This window comes from Thermobia domestica, chromosome 9 (assembly GCF_964235325.1).
Source record: "Thermobia domestica chromosome 9, izTheDome1.hap1.1, whole genome shotgun sequence".
Taxonomy (NCBI): Eukaryota; Metazoa; Arthropoda; class Insecta; order Zygentoma; family Lepismatidae; genus Thermobia; species Thermobia domestica.
Window position 1 is genome coordinate 162,628,567 of NC_137462.1, and position 24,306 is coordinate 162,652,872.

The 24,306-nt window shown below is 35.0% G+C and overlaps 1 protein-coding gene across 2 annotated transcripts in view; it reads left to right on the forward strand.

The window, feature by feature from the left end:
* LOC145694191 (uncharacterized) overlaps positions 1-13,028 on the forward strand; it is a 79,086-nt gene extending 66,058 nt beyond the window's left edge. For both annotated transcript variants that reach the window (XM_081770304.1, XM_081770303.1), the window contains exon 5: positions 12,640-13,028. In XM_081770304.1, coding sequence (XP_081626430.1) covers positions 12,640-12,644 — 5 coding nt within the window. In that variant the 3' untranslated portion in view covers positions 12,645-13,028. The remainder of the gene's footprint in view (positions 1-12,639) is intronic.
* The last annotated feature ends 11,278 nt before the right edge of the window (positions 13,029-24,306 follow it).

Here is a 24,306-nt window from a genome sequence, read left to right on the forward strand (position 1 = left end):
TTCGTCACTCGACGCACTTTATCAAATATTTCAAAGTTTGTCAATATTAAGGAAAACTTATCAAATCCAGTCACAGATATTGGGAACATATTTCCATATTCCAGTATTCGCATTAACTTATTAAACAGATTTTAGTTCGTTGAATTTAAGATCACTAAATTTTTCCCTAGTATAGATCTTGTAGTCAAAAATTCTAGATACTGAATAGTTTGGTGTCCGATCGTAGGGGAAGGATTTGTTCCATGTTTTACTGATGGAAAAAGTCGTTGGAGGGGCGCACTGTTTCGTAGGTTGCTAATTTCACTCGCAAAGTAAATTTGGGTAAGGATTAGGGTTATTCTTATTTATCTTACGACCCGCTACTTGTTTTATTCACATGCGGTATTTAACATTATATTCAACTTTAATAGTTACAGACATCAGTAACCACTCAACAAAATGTAATTTATTACAATATACGCGGTAACACTATATGTCACAAATAGTTGGTAAAGGTCGGGTGTCAAAAACCTATGGCAACCTAAACAAAACCAGGGTAAATACCGAGCCCATTACATACATACTCGCATATATATATATATATGTATTCATATTAGTCAATACAATAAATTTCACTTTAATATCTATCTTAATATTTCGTCGACGTTTAACTTCTACATAACCATTCATATTCGACAAGTATTCATATTTTATAAATATTTATATTTATTTGGCTCAAAGACAAAACAAAACCCTGACTATCAAAATTCACCTTTTTCCTTCATAAGGTTGCAACATTATATTTTATATGTATAAACCCGATAATCAATAATCATTTTCAATTTACTAAAGATCCGCGTATATGAAAAAAAAAAAAATGTTGGTGTTATTTAATAAGTTGACATAAGAAGTGGAAAATGCAACAAATTGAGCAGGCACGTAACTTTTAAAACTATGTAAACACATATATAGATGTATATATAAAAAAAAAATCAATGTTATTGGAAACTAGTGGGCCCAGACTACTAATACATACACACTATATGACCAATCAATAGAAATAAAAACCAGAAATCAGTAATCCATTTGATATAAGTTGTATGATCAATGAATAACAAAGGTCTCTAGGAATCTAAAAGCATAGTGTACCTTCCCGTCAATTTCTCCCGTGGTGGATTGAATATCGCGAAAATGGTCCCGAGATGTGCTGCAATACCTCCACGAATTGCATCCCTCGATGTCTCAGTTAGTACATACGATCGAAATAAGTTATATGAATATTGTACGTTTTCATGAGTTTCAGAAATCGGGGGGGGGGGCAAGGTTGAAAAATTAAAAAAAAAATCTCGAAGTAATGAAGACAGAGAGAGATAGAGAAGAAGGAAGACGAAGAATAGTGGCGCCAAAGACTTAAGTGAGAAATAACTAACGCTACAAAGACAAAAGTCGAATTTCTATCTCGACAAATCCATAGCCAAAATATTCTTAACATGCCAAAAGGGTGGTCTACTCAAATACGTAGACTCAAGGAACGCCCTGCTGCCAAGGATGCAAGTTCTGTGTCCATCAGATCCCAATCCCACAAGAGTTTGGTTGTAAGATTGAAATCCGATCCCCGTATCCGGCCCAAACCAGCAGGTTCCCGGAAATCGTCCGGAAGGTTAGAGAAGGCGCTAATTTAGAATTTCAAGAAAAGAAAAAAAAATCATCCGACCTCTTGGAAACTAGAAGATTCCAGAATAGGGATGAAATTAGAGTAATAGCTAAGGTATCCCTAATTAGTAATTCGCCAAAATTAAAAAAAAATTAAATAAATAAACTGAATTTTGGATCGGTGATTTCAATTACCGAAACATCACCGATGGCTACCCAGCGCAGACATGCCACCGTCTGGGACGTCGTTAATTTCCCTCATCTAATTAAACTAAGAAAAGACATGAAAATACTTAAGGGGACTAGGGGTCGACGTCCGGGTACGCTATATTTAGTAGCAGTTAATTTAATCGGATAGTCCGAACTGAGTTATATGAACACTGCACAATAAATAAATAAGGTAAGCGACAAAAAAAAAAAAAATCTCTGAGAGGCAATGAATGTTAAAGGTATAAAGGACCGAAACCTGTACTTTTCGATGATCACAGAATATAGCAGTTGGTTTTCTTAATTATCATTTCTGTCAACCTTTAGAAGTAATTCCCATATGATACTACTCTATCTATTGAAAGGCTTAAGATCTGGGGCTGTTATTATGAGGTACATAAATGCAAAGTGACACACAATTCCCAACTATAATTTACTATCCAAGTAGCAAACTCGGTTGGATGAATGCACCGGTGTAGAAGTCTAAACGCGAGAGATATTTTTTTTTTTTCTCTTCGTAAACACATTCGTATTTTCACTATATAAAATTCACTAGGCCTATTCATTTAACTATAGGGGTCATCATCTCGTTCACATTATATATCATATTATTAACATTTCATTACATTCATTCATTATATACTAATTTTCGCACGAAATAATATTGTATAAACACCCTATTTCGTACATTTTCACGCAGGCCATACACATATTTACATTACGCAGTAATAAATATATATATATATAATTATCACAATCTATCACGCTCAAACCACCACACGATCACATTCATCGAACCACGTACTCTTTATTTCGAAGCACCCAAATTGTATTTACTTTGCAGGTTTAAAAAAAAAAATCATACATGTATTTACGGAAAGTTAAATTGTCAACGATTAATCTATTTCTGATTTGTTGATAAAACTGAAGCAACAATGGAATTTTCTACAGCCACGGGAAAGAAAAAGAATTTAATACTACATTTTTAAACAAACAGTAACAGCATATGGGTTTTACTTCTATTAAGAAAATAGGTGTTCTTTATTTCAGCGGATTATTCATTTTCTATTGGACCTAGCAAACTGAAATTTTCAGTACAGTAAGATCTCATGCTATCTTATATGAAGGTATACTCATCCGAACCGAAAACCATGTCCACGGGAAGTAATTTGAGAATAACTGTCCAAAATCAAACAATCTAAATCACTAAGTCATGCGATGTCGTACTGTCAACAAACAATTGACTACCGAAAACTGACGCTATGGCGCTGTAGTGGAGGCATAATTTACCGTGTACTGAAATGTATACTTGTACTCATTAATCAGAAATTTAATATTTACTCTGGTTTATTTATGTTAGAAAAATGGTACTAAATTAAAGCATATTTATACACTGTCCAAATCGAAAATTCACACACTCACACAAAACTACTGACTACATACACCACTGTTAGTACTATACATAAAGACAACTAACTAAACTAAACATGCACCATTTAGTTACATGCACGTTGACGAAAATAACCTAACACATTAGATTTAGAATACATTACTCCCTCGTCGATATATACATAGTCGGCTCTATTCAATTTAAAGGGGGTCAAAAATGAAAAAGGTAACACTAGGTCTAATTGACCTGACCAATTGTTTACATGATGATTGCCAAAAATTGATGCCCGGGGGGCACCTTAACGAGGTTTATGGAGGGACCCTTCCCCTGAAAGGGGAAAAGGCCCTAAAACGAACAATAACTAACCCATTCCCCCGCTAGAACTGGTTCAATTTGGAAAAGGGGATAGGAGCCCTTTTAAGCTAACTTAAGCTGCCATTATTATTATTCACTTTACAACCATCAAACCTACGTACATGCGATTACTGAATAAATAATAGAAAGTCACATTTAATTAATACACGAACAACATGCACCAAACAGGTCGTAATTTCCCTAATCCCTACTTGAGTTTGAAATAAAAAAAAGTAAAGTCACTCTTTCACTGTTGTCTATTCTCGATAGGCAGCAAACATGGCTTCCGAGCAAACAGAACTGGAATTTATTTCACTGAATTGCAGCTTCTTTACCAAAATTTGCGGATTTTTCGGGCTCCTATTCTGTTGTAAATCTTTAACTATTGGATTACATTATATGTTACCTTAGTTGTCCTTGTAAATTGGAATTCTTCCCGAAAAATATGTAGCACAAAATTCACAAGCTGCTCCTTGTAGGGTTTCTTCGATTGTTCTGATAACATTGCGCCGAAAAAGCCAGAGGTAAGAGAATTCCTCCAATCAGAAAGAAAACTTTAGCCGCGGAAATTACAAAGCGAATGGAAATTTGGCAAATCCAGATATAACCGGATCTGAAAGTGACTATGGACTAGTGAGAGGGGGTGAGGGAAAGATTAGGTACCTGGCCAAAATCTACATTAGTCTGAAATTAAGGAAATTTATATCCAATAACGGAACTATGTTCCGGTATGACGTCAGAATGGTAAACCTTGAAACTTTTCAACTTATATATCAGAAAATGGGATTTACACTTAATCAAAATGTAAATAAATATATTATACAGTGGGAATATGGTTACTAACAAAACCTTTGGGTTTATTATATTTAATTCGAAGTAAAGAGAGTAAGTAAATTGTCACAACTAAACCGAAATTGAATTAAAAAAAAAATTGCTAGGTACAGGGTGCGTAAAAAAAAATTGCCATTACTTTCAACTGTAATGGTATATTACATGTAACCCGAGAGGTTTCATGTGGGACACCCTCTACATCCAAATACAAAAATGTAGAGGATCTTGGATACTTTTGCATGACAATGAATTTGCTCACAAATCATGTTTAATTGTGCAAAAACTGACAAAAATATCCAGTTTTTAAACATTTCACCCTATATTTTGAACCTTGCACCATGTAACTTGATTTCCTTAAATGAAGGGTCATCACTGGAAAGCTTTTTAAAATTGTACAAGACCTTGCTTAAGCCATAAATTTAGTTCTGCTGACACCACCTCAGTTGGGAGTACCATAGTACCTTTAACTGGTTGGAATGTCTCAAACTAGATTCATGGAGTATTTGGAAGGATTGCGAAAATAGAAATTTCAGTGAAATTAATTATGTGGATTTTTGAAAGACCACATAAAAACTTTCTGAATGACCCTAGTTTATACAGTTGGCATTAGCTGTATTTGGAAAAAACATAATAGGTGTTGATAGTTATTAAATTGCCTACATGACCTTTGCTGATTGTAATGTATTCAGGGTTAAATTTTTATGTTAAACTTTATTTTTGTATAGTTCTACGCTTGACTAGGTTTTTCCTTCGTCCTTAACTCCGAAATTAATTTGATCAATTTGTGTATGCATATTGTTTCTTAGTAACTTTATTTCATTTTAGAATTATAATTTCTTAGTACTAGATTTAGATACTTAACACAATTCAAAATTGCTCTGGTCCCGAAACAAAAATTTGGTGCTCATACTGTACAGGGTGAACAATTTATCTTGATAACGTACCCCTTGTAACTTTTAAGCTAATAAGTGCAAAACTGAAATTTTGTATTACACAAGTATCACCAGGGGGACATTGCTTGACATTCGCTAAAATACAACCAGATTAACAACGTTGCCACTCAGCATTAAGTTTTTTTTTTTTTTTAAGACAGTCAGGTTATTACACATTTTAAATCTATGTATTAAGTACAGTAGCATGTAGTATTGCAAACTAAGGAAGCTGCAGTATCGCAGAAATTGAAAAACAATCAAATTCAGAGGTTCTACAGTAGTAATCTAATAATGCAAGTGCGATGAACAGTGTAACGCATATCGAAAGTCGATTGAATACTACGGTCATGACGTATTTCGAAAATAGAAACTGTTATAAAGAATTAAAAACAACTTCTACGATGCACTTTATTTCGAAGAAGTGCTTAAATAAGTACATTATTAATAATTGCGTAATGATTTTGATTTGATTTTCAGTTTAACGTCCCTTTCAGCATCGATGCTGTGAGACTTGGACCTACAGCTTAGTGAAATCCGAACCACATGAGCTCACGCCGGGAATCAAACTCGGATCTCACTCCAAAGGCATGTACGCTAACCGCTTAACAATGAGGGAGCTCATGTAATAACTTTAAACATACCTGAAAATAGTCTTACTGGAATTCGATATCTCGAACTGTTCCGAAGATATGAAAAAAACTCTTAAAACTGCGTATTTGTGAGAACTTTTTAAAACAGTTGTTGCTTTCCTTTGCCTCCATAACATCCCAACAATGATTTTTGGTAGGTGTAATACCTTCAAGTTCACAGAATTACAGAATTTTGACCACTGTTTACCAGAACAGTTTGGTATCAAATTTCTATGAACGGCATTATGATCTAGCGTCTATTAAACAATCTTCGTGATTAGATGGGATACGGTACTTATGCAAACAGTTTTTTTTCCCGAAGTAAAGGCTTTTGAAAAGTTAAATTTTTAATCCCTTGTAACTTTGTTCCTATTTGTTCGAGATTCATCATATGATAGAATTACACTAAAATACTTTAATGTGCATTGACCTGTCTCACTTGGCGTTATTATTGCTGTAGAGGTCATCAAAATTTGAATCTTTGCGATATTGCAGCATCCTTAGTTTGAAACACTGAATAACAAATGTGATATTGAAAGTTTTCGTTTGATATGTATAAAATTGAAATTTGTAATAACCTGTCGTAGTACCATTGGAAAAAATAAAACATTGAGTTGGCAACGCTTAACCTGGTGTTATCGCAGGATATGCCAGTGTTCCCCTATTGACGTTTATAGGTACAAAATTTTTCTGAAACTGTTTTTAAGTTACAAGCAGGGGTGGACTGGCCATAATCAAGTACCGGCCCGATGGCCGCTGCGCCCTCCTTACATCAGTGCCTTTGCGCCCTCCTCGGGAGGGGCTAAGACCCGTCTTAACCTCGGGAAAGGCGCACAGTTTCCTCTCTGAACACATTAAAAAAACAACAAAGCTATACACATAATTATTTTATAAATTCGCTAGCCTTTGGCCAGCTAGGGCTCCACGCCAGACCCCGCTATTTGCTTGGCCTGCGGCCTCGTTCTTTCTGTTTTTGGCGTGGGAATGCTATTAATGATATTAGATTTACCCCTAAATATATAGATTTGACTCTAATATCGGCCATTTTGGACGATTTTTACAAATCATCCTTACCAACCCCACGCTCCGCTCCAAATCCCAGTATTTGCTCGGCCTACTGCCTCGCTCTTTCTGTTTTTGGCTTTGGGAATGTCATTATAATGATCTTAGGGACCCTGAAATTTATAGATTTGACTCTAATATCGGTCATTTTGGATTATTTTTATATATCAACCCTCTCACCCCCATTGCTCCGCCCCCAGATCCAGTCTTTACTCGGCCTACGGCCTTGCCCTCTGGCCGAGTTTGGGTGTTTATATATCTTTCTTTGGGCTTCTTCAAGAAATTCAGATATTTTTGAAAGAATCCCAGAAACGACTTGAGGTGTATTGGAACAAAACCCAAGCGTTCGCCTTGAGGCTATTGGGATAATTCGATGGAGAAGTAAAAGCAACGCTGCTGTAAAAATATTTGGACACTTTCGTTACTGGGCACCCGACTCAAAGAATGCCAGACCAAGAAAATCAAAACCAGTATATGTGGAACTCGTAGCAGCTTTAAGTATGATTGGCAATTCGCAAGAATTCAATTCCAAAGTCAGACATGATGCAATGTCTCTCATTCAAAAGTTGTGCTCCTTTGAGACTATCATTGTGGCTATGATGTTTTTATTGATTTTTCACCATACCACACCTTTATCAGACTACTTGCAAACAAAAAACTTAGACTATGTCCAAGCATGGCGCCTGATATCCTGAACTCAAGATAAGTTGAAAGAAGCTAGGGACCAGTTTGACAAAGTCTACAAAGCAGCAGAACACTTTGCAACAGAAATGTCAAATAGTATTGAAGGACTCATTTCAGATGTTCCTAGTCTAGAGCAAGTTATTATAGAAACAGAATTGCCTGAGGTAAGATGTAGAAAAAGAAAGAAAATGGCAGGGGTATCAGCTTCTGATGAAGTAATTGAAGACAGTAAATACAGATTTTAAGTAACCGTTTTCAACTGTGTTCTAGACCAAATTTCTAACAGCATGCAGGAACGACTTGCTGAAAATCAAAGCTTATACTTAGATTTAGAGTGTTTTGATCCTAAGAAGTTCAAGAGTTTAAGTCTGGCATCGTTGTCACTGAAAAGAATCACTGAATTAATTCCTGGTTGTGAAGAGGGAAAAACTAAAGAAGATCTTTCGTTTTCATCAATGTGGGAAGAATTTTCAAAATCCCCTTATGAAAACCAAGAAAAGAATCAAGAAGCTGTTGAGGTTCGTACGATTGAAGATTTGATTGAAGAGGACAAGTTTTCTGAAGATTTCATGGAGGATGAGAAGGAATATTTGGGGCCGACTGACGATATCGTGGATTTAAGGTCTATAAAATGTGATGGAGTGAAGTGCAATTCTTGCTTTAAGTGCACCTTTGATGTGATTCTGCAGTACAATATGTACTCAAGACTACACAGATTTATTCAAAGTTTATAAGTATCTCCTTACATTACCGGCAACACAAGTGTCCTGTGAGCGAGCATTTTCAAAGCTCAGATAGATAAAAACAAGACTCCGTTCAAGACTTACAGATGAACATCTGGAGTCATTGTTCTTGATGAACTCAGAAAGAGACATTCTGACCAAAATAGACAATAATCTTATTATTGACAAAATGTATGAGAAAAGCAGGGAGATGTGAAGGCTCCTTCAAGCATAAAGCAGTGACTTTTCTTTCATTTTCCAGTTTTGTTTTTGAATTTCTTTTTTCGTTAGGTAGGTATATAATTCTAAATTTACTTTTGTGAATTTGTAGTAAATGTTTCATGTATACTTTTTATCAGCGGTTTTAAAAATAGATGAAAAATAAGTTAATGTTATGATGAACACAGCTTTAAAAGGACAGAAGTATGAAAAAGCATAAGCCCCAAACTCAACTCAAATCTTCAGTTATAATTAGGCTGTTAACAAATGTAGCCGAAGAATTTAAACAACTGGTGTGACTTTTGTAGTCTCAGTTAAAGTGTGCAGATTTATATAGGCCTAATATATTTAGTACTCAGTCTCTTTGTTTGTTTGTGAAAATATTGAATTTGTATAATTCTATCGTGATTAACTGCAATAGCTACTTAATATTTTGTTGTTTTTTGTGTACTAATTTTCCGGGGGAAGTCCCCCGGCACTTCCTTTTAATAGGAGGGGGTGTTCGATTCAAGCGAAAGCCTCGGAAAGACGGCGCCCTCCCAGAGTATGTGACCGCGCCCTTTTTACATACCCAGTCCACCCCTGGTTACAAGGGTGTATCAAGATAACTGGTCCACTCTGTAAATGTAAAATAAAGCTCTCTATTGGCTAGTTCACCAGAATATTCTATTATATATTCTAGCTTTAACAGTTAGCCTACGAATGCCTGTTAAAAACTACCTTTGAGTAGTTAGTACATCAGTCTACTATATTTCTCTCATTTTTTATAGTAGTATTCAACTTTTCAATCGCTTCACAATATTGACTCAACCAAAATAAAATTGTACCTCAGCATAAAACTGATCTAGAAACAATATGCAATGAAGATACGAATATAAACTGTTTAAAATGGACAAAATAAACAATGAGCTTTGAATATATGTAGCGAAAATTGTTTATCCGAGGTCTCTTGTGTTACTGGAAAACTAATTTTAAAAATAAAAACACGATTAATTTTAAATTAGTGAATTTAACTTCGCTTAGCCTTATGTTCGCTGATCAAAATTTTCCAATCATTTAGTTTACTAATATTTGAATTAAAAATATAAACAGAAACATAACTCGAGTTTCAGCTTTAAAATTGAGAATTTCATTGAAGTGAATAGCTGTTACTCTAGACTATCTTCTCACTCAGAAATTGAAAAACAATCTATAGTGGTTACTTTTGTTGCTTGACTACGTACTAAAAAATTAGCATTGATCCCCGAAAAAAAAAAATACTGTAGGCTTAAACAATTATTGGGAAAAGCGAGTACTGTCTTATCAATCTCCTAAAAATAACTACAGGCTAAGTAAATTTTGTTTCTCCAGCTAACTTTCAAATCATAGTGTTATTGTAGTTCAGCTGGTTGAAAGTAAATTACAGCAATAGTTTTACTACAGGATGTCCGATATACAATGCAACCCGGAGTTTGGTATAGAACTTTTGAACCTGAAGTGATACACAAATAATGGTTATACCAAAATGAAGCCGCCTTCGTGCATAAATTGACATAACTCATACGTATGGATGTTCTGTCGTTAATTTTCAGTTTTAGTTGGAGTAGCTTGGAAACTATGAAGTAGAAAAAAGAATTTTTCATTTCCACCGATAACTAATCGGATGAGATCTCTGTAAGGGGGAACTAGGGAAATCGTAGTTTTCATAAATTAACACTCTGAATTGGCAACCCTGCTGATGTTTTAGTGCATCAGGTGTGTTAAGGACCTATCTACATTATGTAATTCCTGAAAACAATGAAAAACAGTTTGTGATAAAATTTTTACTTACATGCACCCGGCAACACTGCTATTCATTTCTATGGGGCTATTTAAAGCAAGAGGTATGCAAGAACAATTCTCGAACTATTCAAGACCTGGAAACGAACATTCGCAGTGCCATTGAGAACATTAACACTCCTAATATTCGTAAAGTTGCTGCCAACCTGGTGAAACGTGTGAACCAGTATTTGAATCAAAACAGGGGACAATCCCAGCATCCACTGTAGAGCTGGTAACTCATTTCTGATAGTAGCACTGTTACCGGGTGCATGTAAGTAAACGTTTTATCATGATAATTTCAAAGTTTTTCATTGTTTTCAGGAATTGCATGATGTAGATAGATCCTTAACACACCTTTTGATGCACTGAAACATCAGCAAAGTTGCCAATTCAGTGTGTGAATTTATGAAAACTACGATCTCCCGATTTCCCCCTTACAGAGGTCTCATCCGATTAGTTATCGGTGGAAATGAAAAAAAAAATCTGCCCCATAGTTTTCAAGCTACTCCAACTAAACAAACTGAAAATTAACGACAGAACATCCATACGTATGCGTTACGAGTCATTTTACGTTTTGCAAAACAAATTGACTTACACCTTCGGTTACATCTGGCAACATTGTTGTTCCTAGTGTACTTCAATCGTCGCTTCCTAGTTTAAAAATATATGCATGAACAAGGCTTCATTTTGGTATAATCATTATTCATGTATCACTTCAGGTTCAAAAGTTCCACTATCCCAAACTCCGGGTTACATTATATATTGGACACCCTGTATATTATATTAAATAAGTGTGTTGAATGGGTTGAAGTTTCATAAATTTGAATCAGTTTTCAAATCCATTTCTAGTAGTTAGGAATATATGGTCACTAATGTCATAGTAAATACATAACCTAGAACTTGCCATTTTATGGTTGAAAGTCATTTTAAAAAATTACTATATTGAATTTTCTTGTTGTAAGCCCAGTCCACAGCAACTATATTTTAGACCAGTTCCTAATTATTCATAATGCCATATGTAGTGTATCATACATGCCCCACCGGAAGTCAAGGAACTGTACCACTAGTGAGATAATTTAATAATAAGCAATACTTCCTTGCATCATAGCAGCAGCATATACAACACATACATAACGGCACGCTATTAGATTGGATACCCCCCTTAGGCATATATAGTAGAAACCAGAGGCTTTTCAAAATCAAAACATTATCCTCAATTAAAAGGTATACCAATGAACAATTTATTAACGAGATCATATAGAACAAGTAAACAACAAATAGATATATAAGTGAAGCTCATATCCAGTAGAACAAGATATAAATGTATAGTGTATATCCTCAAATTTCAATTTCAATTAATCTTTTATTATATATATATATATATATATATATATATATATATATATATATATATATATATATATATATATATATATATATATATATATATATATATATATATATATATAATATAATAAACACGGTAGTAACAGAAGGTTCATATCAAATTAGCAAAAATAATTGAATTTAATTATACATTAAATTAACACTACTTTTACCTGTATATGAAACGGGCAACTTCCAATGGTCAACTCGGGAGCGAACGATGGCAGGAAGTTTCACAAACACAAAATATCATATATTAAAAAAGAAAACACTGGAGGAAAAAAAAACTATAATAAAAAAAATCACAAACTACAGAACTAAATAAATGAACACTTCCGTCTTCGATCCATTCCCTCGTTGTCCATTGAATTGCGAGGCACAATTTTACACTTTAAAAAAATCCAACCAATACGCACCCGATTTGAAGTCAATCTGACAAACGGCACAAGGAATTCAAATCACGGAGCCAGACATGTCATGTTCAATACAATAGTACCAGAACAATTAACCAATAGAACAACAAATGAAAGAACATTTTTTTTTTTAGAGATATTAAAGTAGAATACACTACACATACGATTAGAAAGCAACTTAATATAGTACCAATTCGTAGAACCAGCTCAGGGCTAAACACACGAAAGATATATGCGTCAACAATTTGAGAACTGTTTGATTGACTTTTAAGTTCTATTTGATCATATTTGTTATACATTATGTATAGACTTAAGTATTGTGCATTTTAAATTTTCAAATGTAAAATTTAACTCCATATTTTTTAAATTTACTTTCAGAATGAGCCACGAGAACATGAAAGCCATATACGCAAAGTTCATACGTGGATATTTTCATGCTCATATTGTATGTTTTGAATGGAAATTTTTAAAAGGAAGTAAGCCTGCTTGATCTCCGTGTTTTATAGCCTAAATTTTTGATATTTTAGAGAACATGTAACAGCTGGAAACTGTTAAATTATTCTAATGTTGGAAATGATCTATAGTGAATACAAAACTATTCGATCTATATTTTTTTTGTAGAATACGAAAGTAACTTTATATATTTTACATAAATTGCTTATAAATCACATTTAAATGGGCAAATGTATACGTTCTATGTTCTGTTGAAATTTTATGTAAATGTTTGGCAGTTTCTAAAATAAATTTTAAATTTCTTACCACAATAAGAGTACGAATTATTTTCACTTTAAGTAGCAATATATGCAATCAAGAACAAACTAAATACTATAAGAGTGTTAACTCTTATCTATATGCAGAGGAAAAAGTCTGAAAAGATCACACATTTTGAATGTGAATTAACCAAGATTCAAATTCTAGCATTAACTTTCATGTGCTGTATGACAATTCAAGTTCATAGATTGTATTAGTCATAGAACTAAAACTCTGCAATAAACTGAGCTGACTTAACCGAGTTGAACCTATAAAAATACTTCAATATTGTAAAATTTTGTGTACTGATAGGTACTACCGAAACTGGAATTCTCTAGGTACACATTTCCTGGAGCTGTTTACGAATAGTTGGGCACACTAAATTGTCATTGACTTCCCAGACTGGCTTCAGACATTGCTCCTAATCTTCTGTTTTAAGTGTTCTCAAAAATAATGTTCTAAAGTGGCGTCTCGATAAATCTACAGTTTGAATACTTAAGAAAACCATTATACCTACCTAAGTAGTACGGGACATTGTCTGAATAAATGCAGTCATCTAATGAATAAGGTAAATTAACACTGATACCGGTCCAAGAGCGTAGCTTTAACACATTGACTGCATCACTAGAAAAAATTCCTGCGAACCATGGTGTCTTATCACGAAAATATGTTAAGAACTTATTGCGACAATAATAAATTTCCAGGAACCAACTGCATTTTTTTGCCCACGAAGCTACAGTATGGTAGCCTGAGTTGCCTGGGTCCCTCGCGGTTTGCAAAGTAATGAAGGATGTGAACAATATTTGTCTCGAAGCCTCGGGAATAAAATTAGCGTGAATTACTCATGAGGCAGTTAATGTGTTAACGAAAGGAAAATGCACTTAAAAAATACAAATGTAAATCATAATGAATCACTAGTAATATTATTTCCTGAACTTGTTGGTTGGAGTTTAGCATACATTTTCAGCAGAAACTCTAAGATGTGGACCTATAGCTTTAAATTGAATCCGAACCAGTGTAATGCATTCAAATTTCTCCCCTGGGATCGAATCCGGATCGCATGCTCAAAGGCGAGCACGCACGCTAGCCACTAGACCAACAGGGAAGACTTGTAGCTGTTAGGAAGGCTAGCCAAGTCGTGGGAGACAGAGGATGCGGAGAGCTTGACAGCATTGGCTGTGTCACAACTTAGAGATATTTATCTAGCAAGTGTTAGTAAATATGCGTTACGCGACTTTTTGGCATTGCTTGCAGCACTGATTCTAGGCTCAGCTGTGCTATCGTTTGGTCAAATACAGCTGACTTTATAACTTGGTTTGAGTTTAGCGTTCCCTTCCGTAGCGAGGCTATAACACTTGGAGCTACAGTTTAATGTGAGATTCGAACTAAGTATGCGCATGAGACGAATCGAAATTTAATGCTCTCTACTCGTGTCTCGTCTCAATAGTATGTATCGACTCTTGTTTCGAGGAGTTCTGTCTTGGCTATTCTAGAATTTCCTGACGTCTAATTTTCGAGTAGTCAAAAATAATACATGGTAAAGGAAAAATTAGAAGTTTGTGGCAACTTCGCAACGTTCTTATATGTATCAACCATCACAAAATATAATGGAAGTAGCTGATAATACAAAAACGATGGAATAATATATAGGGTGGGCCGGAAGTGGGAGTACCCCCACTTTAGTTTTTAACAGTATAGTGTTAGTTATGGTAGAATGTCTGTACAGTTACCTTGAAGTCGTAAGTCATAAACATTGGTATCATCCATGTTGTAACAGCTGAATTCTGTGCCAAGTTCTCGCAGATATTTTGCGGAGATACTCCGGAATCACGAGGGTGAAGGAGTGTTCCACAGCTGCTCGTAATCCCTGAGTTGTGTGATATCGAGTGTTTATTACTTGTTTTATGAAATCCCCAAAGAGTATTGTCTGGTGTCGTCTGATCGGGACAACTTGGAGGCCACACAAAGGGAGCTGGTGAAGATGCACAACCTCTTCCAGTCCAGCGGCCAGGAAACGTCTGATTCAGGTAACTGTTACCAAGCAGAAAACAAATATGTATAGTAATGTTGCCATACAATGCCAAGCAATGTTAGCAAACAAATGTGGGTAAAACCTAAAACAGAAAACAATTAGGGGGTACGCCCAGTTCCGGACCATGATTATAGATTATATAATATATATATATATATATATATATACACACACACACACACATATCTTATGAAATGTTTGTGCTTCAGTCCCCACAGCACTTTCTCACATTTCTCGAAACATGTGAAAAACGTAACCCAAAAATTTCTGTATGTAACTACTTAGTAAATACCACTTAGAATACATTTTACTTTGTTTCACGATTATGTTCCAAGACCAAGGGAGATTGATTACTATGAACAAAATGGTTAAATAAAAGTGGGCGAAAACTGGATTAACCCAAGAAAACTCATCCTACTTCGCGCACGCTGAGATCGAACCAGTGACCCCATAATCAGAGGTAAGTGCTCAAGCACTGAGTTATCGCGGACAATGTGTTCTCAATTCTGAAAGAATGTCTTCAATTCAGTGATTTTATTAGCCTACATTACAAACTAAACCAGAAATACGACCACCTAAAAATCATTGGTTAGTTCAGTAAGTAATTTGTATTCTTTAGAAAACTACACAAATTAAATTCGTGAACTATTTTTTGAAAAAAGAGGTGAAAGTGATGTGTTCAAAGATCTACTACCGGGAATCGAAACTGGGACACTATACACAGTTTGAAGGTGTGAAAGTAAAGTAGTTGGTTCTGAATTTCAGAGAAACGTAACTTGAAAAGAAATATATCCAGGAACTAACTTGTGGTAGGAGGGTTTCTAACAAGACAGGGAAAGAGCTAGGAATCTTGGGTTCTAGACTAAAGTTTGAATTTTTAAAAAAAATCCACTGAAGATGGGAAAAGAATGTATGGTCAGCGAATTTAAGTCAGCTAATATTTAATAAACTTAAACGCAACAAGATAGGGAAATTTCAATAACATGTTGTGGAAGTAAATAGAAATAGAGCACGAAAGAATATAGAAACTAGGCACAGAAGTGCCTTTTAATGAGAGAGATGATTTTGAGGAAGATGAAAAAGGTATGTTGAAAAGTTGGCAGTAAGAATAAGCTGTGTATTCTAGAATTTAAGAAGGAAAATGAAGCAAGTAGAAATGGGAAGATTTGCGAAAGTGAGGGAAAATTCGAGAGAATTTAGTGAATTGAGCAGAAAGGCAATTAAATTCTTATAGGAGAAATTAGGAAGGTGTAATACAATAAGTCACCATAAGAATTAGAAAAACTGTTATAGTACCTAAAAAGCGGATAAAGTATATGAAGACTAGGAAACCATTGGCTCCAAATCGCACTCAGGTAAAATCCAGCTTCGAATATGGAAAAGATATGGACGAAGTAGTGAGGTGAAGAAAAACATCTTTACTATAGAGCAATATTAGAAGTTCTAGTCTAAAACACGTCGAGATTACTTATTTTCTGTAAGTTAGCCACTTGTCTATTGGCCACTTTTTAATAGTCAACATAGGCAGGTTTCACTCTTGTCAAAAGGATTTTCTTAATGAACTACCTAAAAACAGGCATTTGAAATACAATGAAAAGTTAAAAGCTATTAAAATTAAAATGCTGAGAACTATAATTGATTACAAAATGAATACTTAATTCTATTAGATGAAGTAAGGCATGTTTGGCTGCAAAAAGCAAAACAATCTGGAATTTTCATAAAGGATACTGGCACAACGAGATTAGCATAATGAATAAAATGCTTGTGACACTTCTGAGCTAAAAGGGCTTAAATAAGTCATTATGTTCGAGTAGCATCATACTAAGGGTTTGACTAAAGATTTGATCATGCGATTATCACTCTTAGTATTATGCTAATCACAACAAAGAACGACTTTGAATAAAGCAGGAAATAACTAAATCCGTCCCTCCTCCAGCGATGCAAGAAATAGTTATTAACTCAACAAGGACACATGCATACGTACACTCATGTCCAAAATTATTGGCGCATGTCGATAAGTATGTTGTTGTAGGAATATACTTTGATAACGAATTTGCCCGGTATTTCTTATGATAGTATGTGTGTAATTGGCAAAGACATGTATGTGGCAAATTTCATGTCAAGAGTAGTAAATAAGAACAATAAAACGAAAGTAAAACTTTCTTGTCCATTTAGCAACATTTTGTTTACTCATTTTAATTTTCGTATTTATAATTCTTTTCCTATGAAATTTACTACATATACATTTCCCGATTATACACATAGTATCAATATTAAAAGTACAATGCAAAATCATTATCACATATTCTTACAAGAAAACAGTTATAGATAGGCTATGTGTCAATCATTTTGGACATGTGTACATACAAACGCTGCAGACGTTAGCAAACTCTAATTGTTAATGAAACATCCTTCAAATACAGGCTTACTTTAAATGAGGGAGTGGAGAAGGGGTGAAAAATGATAGTGTGCGTGGCGGACGTAGTTGATCTATTGTTGTGTTAACACTTCTACGTAGTCAGTATTTACCAACTGATCATTCAACTTTCATTTAAGATGTAGCATCACCAGGTCCATCAGCAAACTGATATTATAGTATTTATTGAAGAATTATAAGTAACATATTCTTATATCCATGTCATATAATCTGCAACACATCAATTTCATAATTAAACTTACTGGGAAAGGGAATAGCGCAGAAGTTATTATTTCGACTAAGGTAACGAAAATACAAGACTTACTACAGGCTGATACTTCCTCACTTAGAGAATTTATGAAGTGCAGTTGATCACTATTTGTATACAAACTATATAACTTGATAAAAGCTTAGGTATTATTGATATATTTGAAGTAATTGCTTTCAAGTACCATGGCAATTTTTAATTTAGATTAACTGAAATGGAATGAAGATTGACACTTATTTTCGAAAGGTTAACTATTAGGTTTAGGTATTCCCTACCCTTTTAAAGTAATAAATAACAGTATTGGTTCCAAGGCCGACAGATGAGTGAATACGTCTTTCGAAATAATTTTTAACATAATATAATTTTTTACACACACATTTGAGACGAGATTTTTCACGAGTAATCTCGTTTCTCAGCTATGGCTGCCAACTGGCCGGTTTTTCACCGGCCTGGTCGGAAATACTACTGTTATTTTGATTAAAGCCGGCGACCGGTACAAACTTCTTATCAGCCCCTTTGACTGGTATTTTCAGATTTGTATCTAGTTCGAAGCAATTTCATCTAGTTCAAAGTACAGATTTAAAAAGTAACTTTCATTCTGTAAATCTAAAACTGACACCTTTCGCCGTATATCAATAATTAATATATTTTGTTCATCTGTTTAGATAATTTTAAGGAGATGACAGGGAGTGTATCAGGGAAAATTTACTTGTAAGGAATTTTATACATTTATTGAGAGGGGAAAAAAGGACTTCTTTGAGCAATATCCTGTAGTTGAAGTATAAGTTTAAAGAATAAATTTCATTTTCCAAATTCAAAATTGACACACAAAGATTAATATACTTTTGTTCATCTGTTTCCATAATTTTTAAAGTGTCAGTTACTGATAAATATAATAAAATGATCAATGCCGATTTCAGTTTCTCATTTATAGCACAATGTATCTATTAAGCTTATTAGTGAATGTACTAAGGATATGCAGAATATAGGTGCTAATGCATTGTTGTTCACGATAGTACATTAACTTCCCATGGATGGGTCCGAATAGAAATACTTCACACTTAGACCTATATCATAGGAAATTTAGAGTGGGTGCCGGTTTTTTGACTTTCCAGAGTTGGCAACCCTAGTCTCAGCACGAAAATTCTCGTCTAGTCTCAAATTCCACAACGCATGTCTCAACTGAAATCTCGTTTTCGAGACTCTATTAAAGACGTGCCTCGACTCGTGCACATCCTTGATCCGAACCATTTGAGCTTCGGTATCCAATCAGATCTCCTACACCAAAGACATTCGGTTTCATAGCGTCAACAAGTAACGCTTACTGTTAATTCATACTATTGCTTGATTTCCTCTTACAATTTCTTCTAAATTTTCTTCGATGACTAAAAGTTGTCGAACAATAGAATAGTATGAACATTCCTATCCTGATTGCTCGAGTCAGCAATCAGTCTGGACCACGTTGACAGCCAATTTGACAAATTGATAAACATTTATAAAAATGGAACGCTTTTACTGAATACATATTTTACCCCATTCTTATAAGCGGTTCTTAATCTTCATTTTACTCGCAATAACAATACATTTCTTAAATAATTTTCAAATACTCTATTAGGGAAAGTCCTGTATAGAAAAACAAAAGTATGTTAGGTGTCCAAAAGTTCTTTGATTTTCATATGGTGGGATTACACAAGATTCCTAGAAGTTTAATATGAAAGAAAAAAACATGCTAGTTTCGTCTGGTAGCCTCTTGGCTCTCTCGCCAGTTAACAGACCACAAACATTATACTGGCCTACACATGCTTCTGAAGAGAAAAAGTTAGTAAAATAATAAGGCATGAGGAAGACGTGTAGATAACAGTTGTGTAATGTTGAAGAAAACATTAAAAAAAAACAACAAATAAAACGTATTTTATGCTTAAAATATGTTTTTTTTTGTTTAAAAGGTTTTTAAGGTTTAAAACAAAGTACTTTCTTTTAACCCCCCCCCCAAAAAAAAAACATTTAAAATGTTTATTTTGTTTAAAACAAAAATCTAAATAGGCATATATATACCTGCATATTATATTTTTACACTCTCACAGGTATGTATTGCTTGCCATCTATATTCAACAGCTAGATCAAATTTCGGGAACTTCCTTAATCTCGATCCGTCCAAATATTCAATTCCGGAGAAAGAAATCGGGATATTCCCTATCTCCGTTCACGGAATAGGCTATATAGTTTAGTTTCTTTGTGTTACGTTCTACTGGTCATCAGCATTCTTAATCTTATACGCCCATTGACGCAACTTCTGTGTCATCGCTTTAAACCTCAATGGCTCAATCCCTAATTAAGGCCCGAAGATGGTTTTGGTACCAATTTATTGCTGAAAGATGCAGCTTTCCGCCAGTGTGCATTTTATGCATGTGGGGGTACCACATAGGGGTAGGAGGAGGGTAAATATCGTGTTTTTTATATTTTTTTTCAACAGTTGTTTGGGGGCCATTCCCCCTCTTGGGGGATAGATTCATAAAAATTGGTACGTGAAGCAATAAAGTAGGCAACTACATGATAATATTGTGTATTTACACTTCTTGCTTATATGGGTGAGCAGGAAGGCGGACAAAGTTAACCAGTTTTTACAGTTTCAGTTTTCTGACGTAAATTGCATTTATTTTTACAATAAACATCAGTTACTCAGCCCCTAATTAAGCTAGAAAAATGATTTGGTACCAAAGTATTCCTGAGGGATGAAGATTTCCGCCAGTATTCATTTTATGTATGTAAGGGGTACGTATGTACGGCTGAGAGAGGAGGATGAAGTTCGTTTTTTTAATTTTTCATCAATTTTTTAAAATCAGATTTTGGGGGCCATTCCTCCCCCTTTTGTGGTACATCCATAAAAATTGGTATGTGAATTAATGAAGTAATCCCCTACATGATAGTAACCTGTATGTGTACTTATTGTTTATAGAGGAAGAGGGGGTCAAATTTGGCTAATTATATTTATTTTAATGACGGTTCCATGTAAGACAAGATATATTTCACTGAAGTGGTCTAGAAGCATAATTCTTGTTCGTATATATGATTTGTGCAGCAAAAATGATTTGCATATGGACGTGGTACTATGGTGGGGGAGGGGAGAAAATGTCTAATTCAATGAATGTTTCTCTGCGCATATTTTTTTGAAAATATTTCCTACGTAAAACGAATTCATTACGCAATGGCAGCAATGGCTACAATTTCTTATATTATTATCACAAGTATGTGGCCTACGCATTAGCGTCATTTTGCTAGCGAAGGATGACTGCAAGGGTTGCTAGGGCCCCGCAAAGTCAATATTTTCATATTTTTTAATCATTTAATTATGTTTGTTCTTTTTCTACGAATATGGCGGAAATTTCACGAATCTTACCTCGTTGGAATCTGTGGTCTACAAGCTTTCGAATGGTGTATAAATCATGACTCCGTAATAATTAGGGGGGTCACCAGAGCCCCGAACGTGAGTCTACCATTTTGTTAAAATCCCTGGTGGGCGTCTAAAGGTTAATTGTGTTGTTATGCCGTAGACACTAATCATTGTTAGTTATCCATGTTGCAGATAGAGATGAATCTTGAAAACTTTAGTTAAAATATATCATTTGCTCTTTATAGGCTAGTCACTGCTCTTTTTTATGAGTTGTATTGTATAGTGTGTTTAATCTCCGTTATTCTTGGAAATTAGGAAATGTTCAAATACTTCAATGGTTTATTTAAATTTCTGTTGGTTTAGTTATACGCATATCGATGTGCAGAATTTCGTTCAGTAATTGCTGTTATAATGAGAATATAACTCTGCTTGTAATTTATTCAATTCACAAATCCTGCGGAGGATGCATTGTTTGTTAGAAAATTAAATTAGCTTTTTCAATATGATATTTTAGTTGTTTTAAACATGTCCAACCACCATCGAAAAAAAAACACGTTTAAAACAATTTGTTTAAAACGTTTAAAACAAACTGAATAAAACAACAGCCCTCGTTTTAAACTTGTTTTAAACACTTGTTTTAAACATTTTATTTTAAACATATCAACCCTGGTAGATAAGCGGTCAACAAATTTAAGAACTACTATGAAATCCTCTATTACACACCAGGTATAGGACGTAAATGGCCCAAAATGAGGTACTCAGGGTACGCCAGGTATAGGACGTCCACGATCCATAGACGACGAGGTACTCATGGCGCACAAGGTAAAGGATGTCCACGGCCTACAGACGATGGGGCACTCAGGGTGCACAAAGTATAGGATGTCGGCGACCCATAGACGACGAGGCATTCAGGATATACCAGGTATAGGATATCGACGATCCATAGACGAGGCACTCAGGGCGCACCAGGTATAGGACATCCACGGTCCATAGACGACGGGGTACTCAGGACGTCCATGATCCATAAACTGCAGGGAAGTCAAGACGTACAAACGGAAAAGAAAGTATTTGATAGTTGACAAATTTTCTTTTACCAATGCGGAAACAAATGTATTAATTTTGATCTTGTTATCCTTAGAGTAGCTATAACTTGACAACTTGCCAAAGTCGATACTCTAATAGGTTAATTAATTGATGAGTTATTTAGGAAAACAAATTTGTCAACTGAAGAATACTTTCTTTCTGACTGTACCAGGTACAGGACTCCACGATCTATAGACTATGAGGCACTGAGGACGCACCAAGGTACAGAATGTCAACAATCTACAGACTACGAGGCACGTCAGGACGCACCAGATACAAGGCGTCCACGATCCAGAGACTACGAGGCATTTAAGATATTAAGATCCGTAATGGTTAAACGTGAGAGATATTAGAACCATTCAATCTGACGCGCGTTAAATCAAGACTTTGTTTTCTTTGGCACGTTAAAATAGTGTGCTCAATGATTTTGACTTCAGGAAAAACGACATTTTCCGTAAAATGATGGAGCAAATGGAGAGTGAACCGGTAAATTTAGACAACCGTAATATCAGGTAACAAAGCATAAGTGTCCCAATACCACCCTAAAACAAGTATCAAAGTTCGGAGTGGTACACCAGGAATTCCCCACTCCCCAAAAGGGTAAGAATGTCCAAGTCCAGGATGAAAACAATGCCCCTTCTTTGACAAGAAAGAGGTAGAACACAAAGACTTCAAAATCTTGAAAGACTTCAAGACTTGACAAAGAATCTGCCTCAAGAGAAGATTGTCACTGCGGCTTACTACTTGGAAGTCCTGAAACACTTCCGAGATAGTCAATCGGGTCTGACTGGAGATTACCAAATGGTTTAAACTCCATCATAATAACACGCTGAGTCTCACCGCGTTCGTTGTAATATCATTACTGTCTAGAATTGACATTGCCACGTTGATGTAGCCACCGTAAGCCCGACACTTTTCTATTTCCTAAGCTCAAAAGAAGCTTGAAAAGTCGCCGTTTAGACGAGGCATTAGCCATCCAAGCAGGATCGACGGGTGTTCTGACGGGGTATGACTTCCAGGAGGTTTACGCTCCGTAGAAATTGCCCTGATAGCAGTGTATCGATAACCAAAAGAGCACTTCGAAGAATTTTAACATGTACCAATCGGATAAATAAATTTTATTTTCTGAACTTAGTCAAATTACTTTCTGGACAAATCTATAAATTCGTATAATATTCTGTCTTAATAATTTTGGAAGAAAATAAGTTGAAAAGGAGGTCTTCAGGAAAATATTCTCACTCTCCGTGCTTAACTAGTAGCAACCGAAATAATAAATTTAATAAAACACCGCTGTCTAACAGCCTACCCACCCAAACTGTAAAAGGGTTTCTTACGCTATCCAAAACCTTCTTGTAACATTTATGCTTCTCGTTTCATACTAGCTTTTGTTCATAGTTAGATACGACTGAGTTTGCGGCGAATATTTAGAAGCTACATCTCTTGTTATGTAACATGTAATTTTCGAACTAGTCCCATTTTATTTTACGTCATAACTTACCTAAAACAGGTTGAATCTGGGAAATGATTGGGGTGGAGGTGATCGTAAATGCTCTCAAATTAAGGAGACTGTATATTCAAACCTGTCGAACATACAGATGTAAATTCTTGAAATTGTGTAGAGGAGTGGAACATATTGCATGTGAGGTAGGCAACCCAATCGTTTCTCCTGTTGTCCAGGCTGCTGGCCAGAAACCATTGTTCGTCGTTTATTTCACGCATTTCTTTATTCTCAAAGATGTATATAAGATACATGCTAGTCTGAATATAGCTTTAAAATTCTATGAAAATTAGAATTGCAATGTACGCTCAATATAGAAGTTTGAATTCCTATCAGGGACATAGCTGAGAGTTTAACAACAATGAAATTTCTTAGACGCAGATCCTAAGACGAAGACAGAGAGGATACTCTGAGCATCTCAATGGAGTAATTTGTCATTACTTTAGTGCATGGCTGCTTTTGGAATCGTAGAGAGAAAATGGACTGACTTTTTATGCTTCAGGTCAGAAGAACGTATTTATCTTTTTACAAACTCTATAGATAAAATGGAAATGAGTAATACGTCAAACCAGGTTTAACACAGAGATGAAATAATTTCAAACGCCAG